General features: G+C 42.2%; 2 protein-coding genes across 2 annotated transcripts; one reads left to right on the top strand and one right to left on the bottom strand.

Annotated features, from left to right (window-relative positions):
* Positions 1-1,512: 1,512 nt before the first annotated feature.
* Positions 1,513-8,972, top strand: grk7a (G protein-coupled receptor kinase 7a). The gene is made up of 4 exons (XM_030403790.1): positions 1,513-2,256; positions 3,553-4,008; positions 6,677-6,957; positions 7,239-8,972. The coding sequence occupies exons 1-4, from the start codon at positions 1,660-1,662 to the stop codon at positions 7,576-7,578; spliced, it is 1,674 nt and encodes a 557-aa protein (XP_030259650.1). The 5' UTR covers positions 1,513-1,659; the 3' UTR covers positions 7,579-8,972.
* Positions 8,973-12,513: 3,541 nt separating this feature from the next.
* Positions 12,514-17,682, bottom strand: atp1b3a (ATPase Na+/K+ transporting subunit beta 3a). The gene is made up of 7 exons (XM_030403808.1): positions 17,295-17,682; positions 15,971-16,099; positions 15,543-15,641; positions 15,236-15,429; positions 14,970-15,020; positions 14,313-14,399; positions 12,514-14,219 (listed from the first exon to the last, which is right to left on the bottom strand). Exons 1-7 carry the CDS (start codon positions 17,404-17,406, stop codon positions 14,052-14,054), a joined length of 840 nt encoding a protein of 279 aa, XP_030259668.1. The 5' UTR covers positions 17,407-17,682; the 3' UTR covers positions 12,514-14,051.
* Between the last annotated feature and the right edge of the window lie 471 nt (positions 17,683-18,153).

Below are 18,153 nucleotides of genomic sequence, written 5' to 3'. Positions count from 1 at the left end.
ATTGTAATAAGATGAGAGCACAGCTTGACATGGAAAGCTAATGTCTATTTTAGCTCAATCAGAAATACACTAGTTTATTGTGTGTGTGTTAGATATCCAGGTGAATCACAGGCCCCTGGTTTAACCTCAGTGCTGTTACCCGATTGAGGTCACAGTCTTCAGGCTTTTCATAAATCAAGCTCTGGCGTCACATTGGTCTGATCCTCCTGAGTCCCTCGGGTGACTCTCGATTTTAATAACCCACACTACATTGTTGCCTGCAGTTTTAAAGATGTGTACTGTATGAATAGGGACAATTATTGGCTTTTTGGTCATCCTTGGTATATACACTTCTGACACACTATTTTACAGAAACATTTTAGCAACAAACTGAAACATGAAACAAACATAAAACACATTCCATGACTGAGATGAGCAGGGTGTAGGAACATATATGTTGCTTGCCCTCTTCCTCTAGTTGAACCAGCTGAATTGAATCCCCTGAGAACTCAAATGGCAAACACCCTGTTTAGAGAATACTTCAACATAAATGAATTATTTGTCAATGTCAAAAACATGCAGCAGAAATCCCCATATTTTAGTTAGATGGAGCTATTTTAGATAAAGCACATATCTATTAAACTACTCAGTAACCCAGTTCAGGGATGTGTAAATTTACATTTTAGATTACATTATAAATATGACATGGCTAATTAGAACATTTTGCAAATACCTTAGAAAACATACTATGTATGCATCTTAATGAGTATTTATTCATAGTTCACTTCACAGTAATGGTCTTTACATTGCATGTACATTTTTGTTGTAACAAGATATAGTGATAATTGTAATAATGTTAGGTGAAATACTTTTGGTAGTTGTCATCAAAGCATGGTCAGTAATGAATGAGTGTTAAATATAAAAACGAAAGTGCTTGACGGCAGAAAAAGATCAGACAGAATAGGATTACGCTCTCTGAAGTATGTGCTCTGTTGAAGCTAGGAGGAGGAAAGAGAAGAAAGGTGTAGGTGGATACATTGACACCTTCTACAGACATGGTTTATTATAGTGACTGCAAAAATCGTCATCAGTGTCCTGTTAAAAGCTTCAAAAAAATCATTTTGTTCAGTCTATATGCAACAATATGATATTAAAACCCCTAACCAAATATAACTTTGTTACCCAAGAATGTTTTTTGAGTGGACTCTCCAAAAACAAATATGACAGTTTTTTAAAGGTGTCTTGCTTTTCCACAGCATTATCATCATTTGCTTTCTTTCACTTGGTCTCACCCTTAAATGCATCGTCAACAGATCCCATCGGACCACTACTGTACTAGAGCCTACTGAACACTATTCGCAGATATAGAGTGCTACAAAGCCTCTTAGGACAGAGCCCGCTTACGATTCCCTTTCTGTGCACAGCATCCTTGAATAGACCACACAAAGATCCTTAAGCCAAAATCCCTCCCTGGTCTTTAATTCTAAATGAGTAATTACTGGGTGTGTCAGTGTGTCTTAGGTTTGCAGGTAGGCTGGGTGGAGGAGCTCATTTGCGCGTTGGCTTTAGAGCGAATTGCACTCTCATATAGACACACACATCCTGAAAGGCGCTGCATCCCTGAGGAGCAACTGAAGAGCCCAGCCACGTAGGGGGGACAGACCACATACAGCCGCCAAGATGTGTGACATGGGGGGACTGGATAACCTGGTGGCCAACACGGCCTACCTAAAAGCTCAGGGTGGTGATGACAAGGAGATGAAAAAGCGCCGTCGAAGCTTGTCTCTACCCAAGCCTGAGCAATGTGCTGCCGCACGAAGTTCCATTGAGAAGGACTTTATAATGCTTTGTGAAAGGCAGCCTATTGGCAAAAAATATTTCCGCGACTTCCTGGCAACGAACAATGATTATAAGCTTGCTGCTGAGTTCCTGGATGAGCTGTATGACTGGGATCTGGCTGAAGGTGCCATCAAAGACAAGGCACGTCAGAATATCATGAACAAGTATTGCAAGGCCGACTCCAAGAGCTTCCTGTCCTTTCTCACCGGAGAGAACGCTGACAAATGCAAAAGTGTGACAGATGCGACCTTTAGTGAGGTGATGAAAGGCAAAGTCCAGGAAGGTGTAAGAGAATATCTAAAAGGCAAACCCTTCACAGATTACCAGGCCAGCCCATTCTTTGATAAATTCCTCCAGTGGAAAGAGTATGAGAAGCAGCCCATCAGTGACAAATACTTCTATGAGTTCAGAACTCTGGGAAAAGGAGGCTTCGGAGAGGTAAGCTTTCAAACACATCTACCTATAATTTTAGAAAAGTCTGTTTTAAATATGTGTTGTGACAGCTAATATGTGAGATGTAGAACATTTTTTAATATCATTATTTTTGATTTAATGTCTAAAAAAAAATGCATAATAATATGCATTCTTCATCTTTTGGAACTGTAATGATAGTACTCTATGAGTAGTATTATATCACTGTTGATCCATCCTTAGCAAAACCCTAAGATACAGAGGTATATTTTCTTTAAAGCATTAGGAAAATGATACTTGTGGACAGGAGATCATACCTAATATAATCTGTCTGGAAGCATATAGGCAAAATCATGGTTAATGTTTCACAAAGTAATGAATACATAGCCAAAATGCAGGAAGCAGTAATATTGCTTTGACATAACTAACAAAGTGCTATGATATGATTGCAGAAACAGACAATAGCAGTACGAGTTTTTGTGAATGAAATACATTACCGTTAGGGTTGAAATTGATGAGAGATATCTGAAGAAAATAAATGGCAAATTATCAAATCTCATAATGGCTCAGCCTGTTAGCTTCATTAGCACATATAGTGGACTTACAATTGACCCTTGTGGAACCTCTTTTCTGAGTCAGGCTCTTGGCAACTGGCATGCAGAAAGGGGGTTTAGACAGCTAAAACAGTAAAAGTAATGTTTTTAACAGCAAATTATTGATTAAAAGAACTGTAAAGTCTGCTACTATATGCTAATCTAAATCTGCTGTGACTACAAAATACTCTGTTCTCTAAAAGCAATTCTAATGTAACTCTCTCTGCAATACATTGCAGTGGACCAACCTGATCTCCTGTCTATGGAGAGGAAATATTTAGTTAAAGATGTGAGTGCGACAGATGGCAAATGGGGTGCCAGACACAACTGGCAAGGGTCAAGTGAGGCTTGCTTCTTGAAACAAATTTCTTGCCTTCAGTCCCAGCAGTGATTCTAGATCAGTGTTGCATTTAAGATAAATTGTAAAAGCGAGACGAAGCAAAACGAATCCCCCATTGCTCATGTAAAAGAGGAATTATTTGTTATTCTATTCTATTCTGAAATATATACGATGCCATAAATTTATGATTTAAAAACATCTATCTATTCTATTTTGTTTGATATACCATTAATAGTTTCTCTAAAATTTCATTTCCATTAAACTTGGTAGTAGTTAAATTTTTTTGTTGTATACTTTTGATCCATGTGGCACAATGGTTTCTGTACCTGCCTTAGAACTGTGTGGACATTTAAAGTCCTCCTTTTTAACAATTTATCTGTGTTTCCCCAGGTATGCGCTGTTCAGGTGAAGAACACAGGCCAGATGTATGCCTGCAAGAAGCTGTGTAAAAAGCGACTGAAGAAGAAGGGTGGTGAGAAGATGGCCCTGTTGGAGAAGAAGATCTTGGAGAAGGTTAACAGTCTGTTCCTGGTCAACTTAGCCTACGCTTATGACACCAAGACCCATCTGTGCCTTGTCATGACCCTGATGAATGGAGGAGACCTCAAGTACCACATTTACAACATAGGCTATGACGGCAAGGGTAACGACAAGGGCATTGAGATGAAGCGCATCATCCACTACACAGCGCAGATCACCACCGGCATTCTGCATCTGCACGACATGGATATCGTATACCGTGACATGAAGCCAGAGAACGTGTTGCTGGATAGCCAAGGCCAGTGCCGACTTTCAGATTTGGGTCTGGCCATAGAGATTGCACCAGAGAAGACCGTCACCCAGATGGTAAGTCGATGTACACACTTGAACAGGGACTTTCTTATTGAAATTGCAAACACCCATCCCGCAACACAATAAAACAGTCACACAATAAAGAAGTGCACAAAGTTGCACTCTCAAAGCATTAGGATGCTGTTAACATAAGCAGACCTGGCTGGATGATGTCAGCAATGATAATTGAAAACATAATAAGATTTTACATCATGGTAAAAGATATCTACTGTAGAAGGCCATTTCATCTATTATTCAAAGACTTGGAAGTTGCATACGCCAAATGACAGCCAGGCTGTTAAGTGTAGCCTATCTTTACATTAACAAGATTAGAAGTCATCATCTGCATGGTTGGACCAAGTTTAAGACAACACCAACTCACAAACAAACTGTAACAGAACAGAAATACTAAGAAACAGAGAGCACTGGCTGCTAGGTGATACCTCATCTAAATCATCACCGCGGCCGGGCTCACTTATCTGGGGATGAGGGTGAAGTTCGAAACTGGACTCAGGCATTTGGACAGGCTGTCAGTCTTGGTCAGGTTTTACTTTAAATCCGGACAGGGATTATTGGATTGCTTAAAGATCTGTACAATGACAGTCTCTGAATCCATTATATAACTCATTTGATCCTTGAGCAGTCAGCTTATAGCCTAGCCATTTATAGGCTAACTTTTGGTGTAGGGGCTAGGTTTAAGACCTTGGAGGTCCAGTGCTTGTAGCATTAGCAGTCAATGGATGTAAGAAGGAGCTTGGTTGCAGAGATTTATTTATTTTGGTAGAGGCTAGAGAGTTGCCTACAACACACTTCAAGAGGCCTGTAGGCTGTTAACACAGATATCATGTCAGCTTGATGTTACACCATAATGGCAGCACAGGGGGCTCTTGCATTGAAACTAAGGGTCTCCTCAAAAATATGCAAAAGAAAAGGTTGTCAGTGACAGAACATCATGATTAGTTCAAGCCGTTTTGGTCACTTTTTGACAAAACGACTAGTATTTCACAGATTGGGCAGGACCGCAATAAATAAAGTTACTCTTAAACGAGTCGAAAAATGAGCCAGTGAGCAGAACATTATTTTCAAATATTTTTTGAATACCTTCTGTATATTAAACCTCGCCTGCCCTTATCTGACCTAAAAAATATGAACTATTTTGTAAAGGGTTTCTCTTCAGGCTTTCTTCAGGACTTACTTGCAGCAGCAAAGAGTAAGCTCTCGGTTCCCTGAAAGTCCAATAAGCTCATTATCCAGTACTCTGATGCTCCTCAGCCAGCCAGAATGACTGGGCTAACCTCCTCCAGGCAAGGCTGGCTTTGGTCCCCTAATCCTCTTAGTAGGCATTACACAAGTCTGTCCATGATTAGACTGACAGATCCAGGTAAAAACCTATGTTGAATATGTTAAGACATTTTAGTTTGCAAACAAGGTGACTTCAACTGGGCTTCATTTTTTTTAAAGATCGGATCCTTGCATGAACTAAGATTATCTTTGTAGCCTTTTTGATTTTCGCTCCTTGTTGCTGAGTGCTGAGTTAAGTTAAAATGATTACCAACAGATACACATGTCAGATGGACAGAATATCGTCACAAAAAGCCTCTAGGGGAAGTTGACAATAATGCAGGGTTTAATGGAGTTGCACTCTTGACATGGGAGTTTTAGGACAAAAAAGTATTGCATGCAAACATGCTTAAGTTTGTTCAATGGACTTAATTAGTTAGAAGAGACTATCTAGGTGCATCTGTGGCTGTGTCTTGTCCCACTTGTAAAGGACAGATTTAAATGCATACAAAAAAGAAAAAATCAACATATCTTTTATTACTTTACCAGTAGTGGAAAGTTTGTAAAATGATGTGCTGTCTGATACTGTAGTCAGTGCAAAATATTAATAGGAATTCTTTAAAGACATGCTTAAATGTCTTTAAAAAGTGTGAACATATGAAGTGGTTATAACAGGACAGTACATCCAACGGAACTCACAAGGACCTCCAAATAAAGCTTTTTGCAACAAGGTTTCTTCAGGAATTCGTAGTAGTGAAGTGTAAGCTCTCAGCTCTACACCAGTGTGAGGTGTGCATGTATTAGTTATGCATTGGAGGCATGTCTACATGCCGCCTGGATGTTACATATTACTGCTAGAGACTGCTAGCAACCAGAAATGGCCAACCTTTATATAAGAGGCTGGACAACTCTGTCAGTGTGTAGACACACACGACTCTTGACAGGTAGTAGGCTTAGCATTAGGATTAAGCTCCTGGTCCGAGGCTGCAGGTGAGGTCACAGAGGGAGAGGAGCAGAGGAGTGGGGAGTGAGCGAGGAAGAGATGGAAAGGTCAAAGTTGCACACAGGGAGACAGAAAGAAGATGGCGATGAGTAGATGAAAGCTTTTAGTAACCAAGGCAACTGATCTGTGTAACACTTCAGTGTCAGTGTCACTTGACATCAATTAAAGTTGTTATTCACCATTCTGACCTTCCACAAGACCAGCTTTCTATTCTCTGTGCCATGTTGCTGAACTAACATACAAGTCTGTTAATCTCCATTGACTGCACAGGCATTGCTTCCATCTACAGAACTCAATGCTGACATAGTAGAGTTCTAACGCGTTAAAATGTACAATTAAATGATTAATGGATGAACCTTATTTTCAGTCTTCCTCCTACTTTTTCTCTCTCTCCTCCAGGCTGGAACTGGAGCATACATGGCCCCTGAGCTCCTGAGCAAAACTCCATACAGGACGTCGGTGGACTGGTGGGCCCTGGGCTGCAGTATCTACGAGATGGTGGCAGGATACACACCTTTTAAAGGCCCCGATAGCAAGAAGGAGAAGGTGGAGAAGGAGGAGGTACAGCGCCGTATTCTCAACGAGGAGCCCAAGTGGGAGCACAAGTGCTTCGATGCTGCCACCAAGGACATCATCCAGCAGTTCCTCAAGAAAAAAATAGAGGAGCGCCTGGGCATGAAGTAAGAGGTTCAGCAAGCTGATGTTAAATGGTTGCACAGTGGTGCAGTAAATCTGAACTTATGCAACAAGTTGTTAATTTGTTAAATAGTTTTTTTGGAAGAATATGAATTTGTTTAAAGTTACCACAACTTCTTTAAAAACATTTAAAACATGTAAATTTAGTTGATATTTATGTGCATTAAAAGACTGAGATAGAGCAACAAGCTTGTCTACAATTAACTAGTCTGACATTTTACTTTTGAAACACTAATGGAGAAGTATATCTTTACCTCATCATCAGGAACAACTTGGAGGATCCCAGGAAGCATGAGTGGTTCAAGACCATCAACTTCCCCCGTCTGGAGGCCGGGCTGGTGGAACCTCCTTGGGTGCCCAAGCCCAATGTTGTCTACGCCAAGGACACCGGTGACATCGCTGAGTTCTCCGAGATCAAGGGCATCGAGTTTGATGCCAAGGACGACAAATTCTTCAAGGAGTTTAGCACAGGCGCTGTGGCTATCCCATGGCAGCAGGAGATGGTCGAAACTGGACTGTTTGACGAGCTCAATGATCCCAACAGGAAAGAGGGTGGAGGAGATGCCGATGGTGACAAGAAGTCAGGCACATGTATATTGCTGTAAGACGCCACATGTTTGACATCATATACCAGTAACAACACTCAATACTTTGTTTGTTTTCTCAGTCAGACACACATTAACACTGATGTAAAAGATGAGTCATGTTTTACGAAAGAGGGGAGCATGAGCATCCTTGTTGAGAGAGAAGTACCATCCCTCCCATGTAAGGATGGTCACGGTTTAGAGGTGTATTGCTTTCGAGGCAAGGTTGTGGAGGATGTGGTGATGTATTCTGAGTATCACCTCTCGGGTTGTGATGTAGACATGCAACCATGTTAAACATAAATGATTGCTAGGAGTAATTTTTTAGAATAGTGAGTTAAAGGCCTGGGTGCCATGAACATGACTATTTTATGAAGGAAATGTCTAAATCCAAACAAACAAGTATTTGCAGTAGATGTATCTGCCGAAGTGATGCTGTTACATCCAACATTAAGTTGGAACCAATTGGCACGAATGTCTTCTAGACCTTGAAATTGTTCACTTTGCGTATCTTGTAGTGGACTGTGTACAACATTTTATAGCACTCCCCACCATCTTATGCCCTTTACTGATGCCATCAAAAGGTCACACTATTTCTACAATGAAGGGTGCTTTGTAAGCACATGCAGTAGAGTAGTTCTAGTCTTTAAATGTTATGCTGTGATCCTAAACCCTAATAATTAAGGCTGATCACTGCATTTACATTCTACATATTTTAGTTTTATATAAACTATAAATGGCATTTGTTGCAATTGTATTTATTGTATATAAAGAAATTGATCTATATCTATGCACAGAGAGAAAAGCAAATATGTAAGTAATTTAAACTTAGAATATTATTACTTATATTTGAAAGACAATGAAGAATACAGAACACTTCTTCACTGAGTCCCTCTACTGTTGGTGCTATGAGGCTCAACTTAGTGAGGATGGAGACTCTGTAGCCTGGATGCTGGGAGAGAGATGAGTGCAGTTAATTGCTGCATAAGAAGCAGGAACATTTAGAGGTGTTGGGCATTAAATTCCTGTACCAGGAATGTGCAGGTTGCCCTGTACATGGCCCAGAAACACTGTGATACTTCAGGGCTCTTTTCTTAGTTTGAGGTGAGTGTAAATAACTCAAACTAGCCTGATTTTTAATAAGACTCCACTGTTGTGGTTGTTAAAATGAGTATAGGGACTTGGGTTAGATCAAAAGAAAATCCTTGTTATTCTTGTTTACTTGTCTCAGGGTATGCATTTACAGATGTTGGGCAGAGATGAGTTTTTACGGTTAATGTTGATATGATATAAATATATATGATACATGTACTTGTAAATATAACATGAGAGGAATTGCTATATTAGAGATGTAAAGCAGAAACTTCATTGACTCTTGAATTATTTGAGTAAATTAAAATATATGTCTTTTAAAATGTGTGTCTGTTCTGTGATGATGAATATTCATGTATTTGCGTCAGTGGATTAGATGCAGCCTTGAGGCTTTAAGAGCACAGCTACCACCAGCATCAGAGAACGCCTCAAATTGTACCATGTTACTTATGTTCTCTGGGCTATATATAACCACAGAGAAAGTGCTTCTGTGGACTCTGGAGTAAAACCTAAAAATATCAACTGCATTAATTCCCTTCAGGATGCTGACTACAGCCAGGCGGTGCACCAGGCCGCCGCCAATTGGCAAGTTCAACTCTTAGCTCATAAGGCGATAATCAGTTCTATCCTTGCGCCTTCTTTGCTTAAATCAGCTTAAAATCCTCTCAGGTTCTGAAGCATCTCAGTGTAGCTGCCAAGTGACGCTCTGGGCAGAAAACAGCAGCTACATTGCTGATTTTTCATCGTGTTTTAACATTTGATTTGTTTTGGATTAAAATACTTTAAATCTTTTAAACAAATAAAATACAAATATTTAAAAAAAATGGATGAGAGATATTTCCAGCTCACACATTCAGCTCTAAGTCGTCCCAACATTAGTAACATTTCCCTGTTTATTTCCTTCAGGTAAAAATATCCATTTGCTGATTTCTGTCAGCAAACGGATGTCTCCAACAGCGCTTGTATACAGCGTTCTAACTCAAGGATGGTGAGAGTTTAGGAGACTCTTAGGTGGATTCATGCTGCAGCTAAATCCTGAGAGATTATCTCACATAGCAGGACCTGGGTACACACTGCTGCTGACAGTGAAGGACAGAGCTGCTGCCACTTGCAGGGCCCTATGGGAGCTGGATGGGTGAGGTGGTGTGAAATTAGAGCAGACAGGTGTGCTCAGACCTCTTTTAACACTGACCTGATGTGTTCTGACTTCTACAGCCGAGGCAGTCTCTGTGGGCGTAGTTACAGGTGCAACCATTCACTCAGCGGTGAGGCTGTAGTGAGTTTCAGAAAACATCAAATTAATAAGAAATAAAGCTAAAAAGCTTAGTAACTAAGTACAATTTTTGCGGCACTTGTACTTTACTTTGACTCCTCCATTACATTTATTTAACAACTTAAATTACCAGCTACTTCACAGATTTAGTCATTCTAGTAATACAAAATACCCTCAACTGATTATGATGTTATATTATCGTTAAAGTTCAAACTTTATTCATCCGTGAGCAGCAGATAAACTAAATAAGATATGTAAACCATCTTCAACAGCATTAAAGTGATGATCAGATTAATGCATCAATACTTAGAATCCAATAACATAATATACATTATTATAAAACAGGCTATTCTGCATAATGAGTACTTTTGTGTGTTGTTTGATTTGATGTTTCTACACTGTAGTATTTCTACTTTTGACCTCTGAATACCAACTTGTGGGCAAAGGCAAGTATACCAGTGGTCTGACAGCTGACACAACTTGGCTTGTAAACCTTATTATTTTGCATTTCCATTTAGAAACAGTTAAAGGGGCACTGTGGAGGAGAGGGGGTTCAAACTGTAAATTATAATAAGTACAATATTATTGAGGTCATAATACAAACTCAGAAATATTATTTTCTTCCATAACTGAGTAAACAAGCTGTTCTCGGAGGAAAATAAGGTCCTCAGAACACTGTCTGAAGCTAGAAAGGTGGCAGGGTCCGCCACATATAAACAAAGTAAAACGGTATGAAAGTGTGTTGTCTTTTAAGGTCAGTTTGTTTATTCAGTTTGTCGATGAAGATCTTTCTCTTCTGGTTAAAATTTCTTCCTCAAAATGACATAGTGCACCTTTAAATGTGATGATAAAGGCTTTGTGAGTATGAAAATATCCTGCATTAGGTACCATGAAAGCTTTAAAGGTGCTTGACTTCAGCAGTTTAAAAAGCCATGTATGATTTTGTTGATTTTAACACATTTTTGCTTGACAGAAAGGGAAGACATCTCACAACCATTATCCTAAAGGCTTAAACAGGTGGTTTGAAATAATTAGAAACACAAAGAAGGGTTGAGCTAATAAGTGTTATTTCCTCTTTGGTTGTACATATTTTTGCATAATTCAATGTGATAAACATTTACTGGATATGACCTTATATAAAGGTGGACGTGAGAAGGGAAAAAAAAAAATCTCAACATGCACCGTTTGAGCTTATTTCCCATCGCCTGATACTGTGGAATCCAGTGGTAGGTTTTAAAAATCTAGAGTTTTGGACATGAATTTGTGTAGTCAGGAAAAAGAGATTCCCAATTCACCTCCTCAGTGTCCCCCTGAAAGTGAAGGAGCCACACACTCACTCTCGGCTCTGCCCGACCTGTTTCTGGCTCCCTCGTGTGGACGCAGATTCTTGCTACAGCGATGGTGAGAACGTGTCCGAATGCCAACACACAACGATCTCACCAATCTCACACATTCTGCCGCCTCTCTGTCTATATAAAAGCATGATAACAACTCTGCATTCAAATTCTAGCATGTCATATCAATTTATTATACGTCTATGACGCCGTCTTTCCTCAAAAACAGAGATAAACTGTGAACCAGGCTGAAAACCACAAGCAGCAGTGGACAGTGACTCAGTACAACTACTCAAATACTAACAGAACTTTGAAGGATTTGTCTACCAAGTATTAGGGGGTGCTTCTACTCCACTATATTTATCTGACAGCTGTAGTTACAAGTTGCTATGTACAGAACACAACCAATCATATTGTACATACAGAGCCTCTCTAAAGATCAGATCGGTGCTTTTTTCGCAGAAAGCAGCATCTGGCTGGGGCCCATGTCACAGTGCAGGTGTCTGTAGGATTTAGTGGTTCCATCAAAGATTGATTTCGCCTCTGGGCTTCTCGGACGGCTTCACTGAAATAACTATTTGAGGTTAAATAGGTAAAAGTGTATAATATTTCACAACAAAGCTAATATTGAAAAAAAGGGCCAAAAAGAATGATGTCACATCGGTGTATCAGAACTGTTTTTTTTCTTTCCTCTCTCCTTATTCTTCTTACGACCCCTGAGAGGGAGCCTCACCACCAGGTTGGGAAACACGGGGCTAAATGTTCTCACTGCATTAGGGCGGATCAGTTGTCCCCTATTGAATTACTATTTTGATAATCGATTGATCAGTTTGAGTATTTTTTTTATCCAAAAATTATGTAATTCAAGCTTCTTTAATGCAAATACACTTTGATTTCTTCACTCCTGTGCGACAGTAAGCTGAATATCTCTGGGTGGTGGACAAAACAAGACAATTACAGGCGTCATGTTAGGCTTCAGGAAACACCGATTGACATTTTTCGCCATTTTCGGGTATTTAGATCGAACACCTAATCGATTCATGAAAATAATCTTTAGTTGCAGCCCTGAACTGTATATGAAACTAGCTCTACCTCAACCAGCCACAACATGCTGCTTACATCAATCCAATGTCACACATAATAGTATGTCAGTCACAGAGGCAGTTATTTCTGCATAATAAATCCAGCACTTGCCATTGTTTCACTCCCACCACCGACAGAAAGCTCGAATGAAGAAATCAGGCGTGAGAAAATCTCTCTCTCTCTCTTTTTTTTTTTCTTCAAAATCACTTTTATTCCACAATTTATTTCATCAGGTCTTAAGGCACCCTGAAGAGATGTTACAAGATGTTGCGGGTTCCTTTTAAGACTGTGTAAACATAGCTTTGAATAAGATAATTTCCTGTAAATCTTTGCTTAAATTATTTCTTTACAGTGCACAGACATTGTGTTTTGTGACAAAAATACAGTGTGAATTAAGTAAATATGGTAGATAGTGTATATATATACATTGAAGAGTAATAGATTGGCAGACAATCAGATCGACAGGCTGAAGAAGAGAGAAAACTAACAAACAATCTTTGAGACCCAGATAGATATACAGATCACGTTAAGATATACAGTACATAGTTACAGTGAACTCTTTTTTTTAATTTTTGCAACGCTTTCCCAGTGCCTCTCCGCCTTAAAAGCAGTTTCTACACTATACCTTCTATATGTGTGCGTGTGTGCGCGTCGCTTCAGCCACCACCGATACGCAGCACCCTTGTAAGGTGGAGCGAGGCGACTTCTCTATGGTCCCGGAGGGCTTACCCACAAATGTCGGCTATTGCAGTGGAGAGGTGAGTAAACAGGAAGACGGGCAGACATACAGACAGACGTACATGCAGACAGACAGACAGACGGCACAAGACTGGGTTGTGGCCACGCGGAACCACAACACAAAGATCTATCTATAATTCCCTAAATATGGTTCAGGATCACAATGTATTTATATGTAGAAAGGGACTTTGTAATTGGCATTTCATATACAGGGATACAGTGGCTATACTTGATTATCAAGGTACGTTCCTATGAAGTCTTTGTGATGTGATGATGTGAATACTCTGGAGATGAGTCGGAAAATGTTTCTACTTTCTCAGTTATACTATACAGCAAGATAAAAATCCTCTCGACACCGGACAGTCGTTCATACAGCTCAAAGAGACGAAAAACAAAACCCTCTTCCCGACAGCAGGAAGATCTAAAAGACAGTTTGAAAAGAAAAACAAAACAAAAAAACAAAACTTGTATCAGCACTTACACAACAGCTCCGAATGGCTTGGTTGCAAATGGCTATAAGTTATCTAAATCACATCGACGCTAAAAAATAGAAATCATCGTAAACCAAGTGAGGAATGAGCAGTGCAACAGGTGACAGAAAGGATGGGTGAGGAGGAGGAGGAGGAGGAGAAGGAGGAGGAGGGGGGAGGGGGAGGGGGGGGGGGGTTGCAGGGCCTGGTGTCATGTTCGGGGGACGTTTGAGGAGGTCAGCAAGGAATCATGGAGGAAAGAGGGGTCAGAAATGTCATCAAAGCAACATTCGGTATCTAACTGGCTCTCCCGCTGGAAGCCTGCTTCTGAACTGTTTGGGCCACATCCCCCCCCCCCCAAACATGTCATCTTTGTGACATATTTGACACTCCCTTCCAATTTTTTTTGTTTTGTTTTTAAATTTTAAACATAAATCCTTAGCAAACGTTGGCAGCCTCTGCGTTGGTTTATTTTTCTTCCTTTTTACCGACGGGCCTCTCCCTTTACTCCACCACCTTGATCCTGAAGGTGACGCGGCCCAGGAACTTGTCCCTTTCGTCGTCGTTGCGCAGGTCGGAGCCCTCTACCCTGCACTCCACCGCCAGCTCCTTGTTGTAGTCCTCCTTGGTGAGCAGCAGCTTCACAGCCACCAGGGGCTGCACGTAATCCTCCTGCAATCGTGTAAAGGAGACGGCCGCCTGTCAATAACACGTCCCTGTGAGGACATTAGAGGACACGATCTGACCGGGGGGAGGAGTACTTACATGGGCTCTCTTGCCGTAGTAGGGGAAGTACATCTTATCAATGCGCCCCTCAATGGGGAAATACTGCATTTGGATCGGGGACTCTTTCTGCAGGGAAGAGCATGTGTTAGTGGGTGTAAATCTGGCATGGAGTGCTTCTACGCACGTTAGATTAATGGCAAATGAGACTTTTTTTCAAAGACCACACGAGACAGGACGTGAAAAAAAGGAAAATTAATGACCCTGTGTAGCTGGTGAGAGATTTAAATGAGGTAGAGAACAGGATGTGTCTGCTTTAATCTGCGAAGAGGTACATCTGCAGTTGAAAATAGCGCCGTTTGTACTAAAATGTATGAGAATAGCACTAAGATGAGTTTTAGAGGCACCTGCATTATGAGCTGTTACATCATCAAAATGCATTAACACTCCTACTGGCCTTATCCTCATAATTCACATATTATCTTACCCTAAAGCCGTCAGTGACAGCATGCAGAAAGAAATCGGACAGAAAGGAAACAAAAAAGGAGGAAGAAAACGAAAGCAAGAGAACAAGATCAACAGAAAGAAAAATATTGAGACTGTTATGGTCATTCTTTATGAGAGAAATTAAAACAGAAAAAAACATACACATACAAACAAATGGCACATGTACGGCAGAGTGTGGAGAAGTGTGTTTACTTTTAGTGTGCAGTTGATGTAGGGGTCTCCGCGAGGCTTCAGGCCGATGATCTGCGAGGTGAAGGAGACAGGAGAGGTTGAGACTGTGCAGAGAGGCTGCCGCATGAAGTTACACATCAATCACTTATTTTTGGAGCTGTCGGCGAGAGGCTAAACGGATGAAGTTCAGGAGCTGTCGGGGAAGGAAGAAAGGCTGAAAGACAAATAGATGAGAAGGGTTTTTTTTTTTTTCCAACCCCGAATCGCTCTGTGAAAGTGGGTGTTACCCTGTTCATTTTCAGCAGCACGCAGGGTTTTCCCTCAGAGTAGCCGAAGTTGGTGTCAGAGAGGCCGGAGCACAGACTCAGAGCGCTCCTCTTGAAGCGGCAAACTTTCTTTGTCATGACCTCGGTGCTGTCCTGGATGTAATACTCTCCGGGAGGGCAGTCCTCGTTTCCCTGCTGCGTTGAATCATTATATCCTGAGAGACAGAGACACAGTCAGATAAATGGAATGAATCACTGGGAGAAAGATCCGGGAGAAGGAGAGCGGAATCTTTAATAATCGCTCTCCATCAGGGAGAGGCGCACTTACTTTGCAGGAAGGACTCCAGGTGCTGGACATACGAGGCATACTTCAGGGGGTCGGATTTGTTGAAATGGATGTCCAGGGAGTTTGGACGAATCACCAGCCCTGCGACCGAGACAGAGAGCAAAGTAAACAAGCTGTAAACGATCCTGACGTGGCTAATGCACAGCACACGTTGAGGGTTTGTCTCGGGTTTGTCTCGGGTTACAGCCGGACAGAAAACATTCTCCGAACAAGTGCTCTGCTGACATCACACAGGAAGCGACTTCAAAATAGATCGATGCAAGAAGCAGCTGTAATGTAGAACATTATTGTGACTGCGTCTGATTGGTGCGAGTATGAATAATGAATGCGGTCAGAGAGAAAAGGCTTCCAGTCACAGCCTCCTGTTCACTCCCCTGTATGGTACTGTGTTTGTGGAGGGAGGCACTGACCTGGGAATGGGACGCGGTCCCGGTACCTCGGCACATAGTCGTCCAGAGTGAGCAGCAGCACCCACATGGTCAGGGCGAACATACCAGCCAGGAAGCAGTAGAAAACCAGGTAGAACAGCAGGATGAGGCCTGGAGGAGGTTTCGAGGAAAAAGCAGAAATAGAAAGAGAGAGTCCACATAATGAGGGAAAGACACAGAAAGAGGGGAGTCATGTATAATTAACTACGAGCTTTCACCACACAAGCTTGGACAAATGCCTTCCGATTTCCCACGATCCCCTTAGAGAGAAACCATTTTGGATCATGGGGAAAAAATGCTACTAGCTGCTAACAAATCTGAGGCCATTATTTCACTGGAGGCCCTCTTGGTTTCAAACCAGATTTGAGAATGAGGCTCATAAGCATCTGAAGCCTCATTTAGACAAAGGGGGCGGGAGGGGGGGGGAAGAAAAGGAGGCACAGTTATGGAAACATCTGACTCAAAATGGTTTACCACCATCCAGCCTGCACAGCATGGATGCCCTCTAAGTTGACAAAAAAAAAAGGGAAAAAAAAGGGATGGACCCCTCAGCTTCCTGCTGAACATCCCCCCTTCCTCTCATTCCTCTCCAACAGTATCCCACAATGCACCTGGCTAGTGCGTGAAAGAGAGAGAAAGAGGAGAGAGGGAATCCCATTTGACCTTGACAGGCATGCTAATGTGGGCGGCCATGCAACTGCAATGGAGCATCCCACTGCACAGCAGCACAGGGGCCCAGGCGAGCCCGACAGCCCGCGCTAGCCTATAGGAGCTGGCTGCTGGAAGGGAGTGGGGGGGTGCTGTGTTACCACCTCATCCTGGAAATAACCGGGGGGGGGTGTCATTACATAAAAATGTATAGAAGCCTGGTGAGATGAGGGATGCTGGTGGCAGATGTGATTAGATAATGATCAGCTGTGATTCACTCATATCCCCCCCCCCCAAATCATGCAGGTGATAAATGTGAATTAAGAAAAAAGCTGCAGTGGTGCTTGGTTATTGGTGACTATGCAGCAAAGGGGGTGCACACCTCTGATTAGCATCACTCAGCCTCTTGGTGGAGGCTTCTCCTCTACACCTTCGTTGTAGGCCCTATGCGGGCTCCCTCCGCTCATCCAACATCTAAAAAGACAGTCATTTTCTCATCCACCCATGCACAGACACACACAGCAGGCTTTACGCTCGGGAGGCACGCATCTATTAAAGCCCTCTCAACGGAGAGAGGACGACGCTGGATGAGCTCTGAGTCCCGTGAATGTCACCGCGCATTTACTAATTGACTGCTGTGTAACGGGGGGATCCTTACCCCAGCTGCAGGCCGTGCGACCCAGAAACTCCCCGGTCCTCGGGTTGTAGATGGAGTCCTTCCAGCTGGACGTGCTCTCCTTGTTGGCAGGTTTATCCTCGGTGCTCGCCATGGTGATTTTTTTTTTCCCTCCCCTTTTTTTGTTTTGTTTTGGGTTTTTTTTTTTTGGTTGCTGTGGCTCCAAAAAAAAATGTGCGCTTGGTTTCTTCCTTTAAAAAAATGCAGAAAAAGGGGGCAGCGGGCGATGTGGTGAGGCGAAGAAGAAGAAGAAGAAGCCGGCGAGGCGGCGGTGAGTGGAGTGGGCGGTGTAGAGAGAGGGAGAGAGAGAAAGAGAAAGAGGAAGGGAGGGAGATGCTCTGGTGGTGGAACAAAAAAAAAAAAAAAAAGCGAGAAGAGGAAGGTGAGGAGAGAGAGAGAGAGAGAGAGAGAGAGAGAGAGAGAGGGGGGAATCAGTGACGTCCACACGAGCCCCGCCGTGGCAGCTGATGCAGTGCGACCAGATGGATGAACATTGGCGGATGACGGAGAGACGCACGGAGACTCACCGTTACGCGCACAAATGTATAAATAGAGCGCACGCTATCTTCCTCATCATCAATTATATTTTAATGGCCACATGAGTTTAGGAGCCGGTTGGGGGTCTCCAATTTTATTTTTTATTTTAGCTGTCGAACAGGCGGGGGGGGGGATTTCTCAGCGTGTAATCGAAGGACTTGAGGTCTACTGAAAGGTAGATTTTGGCCTCCTGTGGCATCAGATGTTCCGTATCATCCCGATGCGTTCACCACAGCTCCTCTGCGTGCAGGTCGCAGGCGTTGAGTCACCAAACCAATAACCAATCACACAGGCTGGAGTGGAT

Source organism: Sparus aurata, chromosome 21 (genome assembly GCF_900880675.1).
Source record: "Sparus aurata chromosome 21, fSpaAur1.1, whole genome shotgun sequence".
NCBI classification, from domain to species: Eukaryota; Metazoa; Chordata; class Actinopteri; order Spariformes; family Sparidae; genus Sparus; species Sparus aurata.
This window is presented reverse-complemented; position numbering and strand designations above follow the sequence as displayed.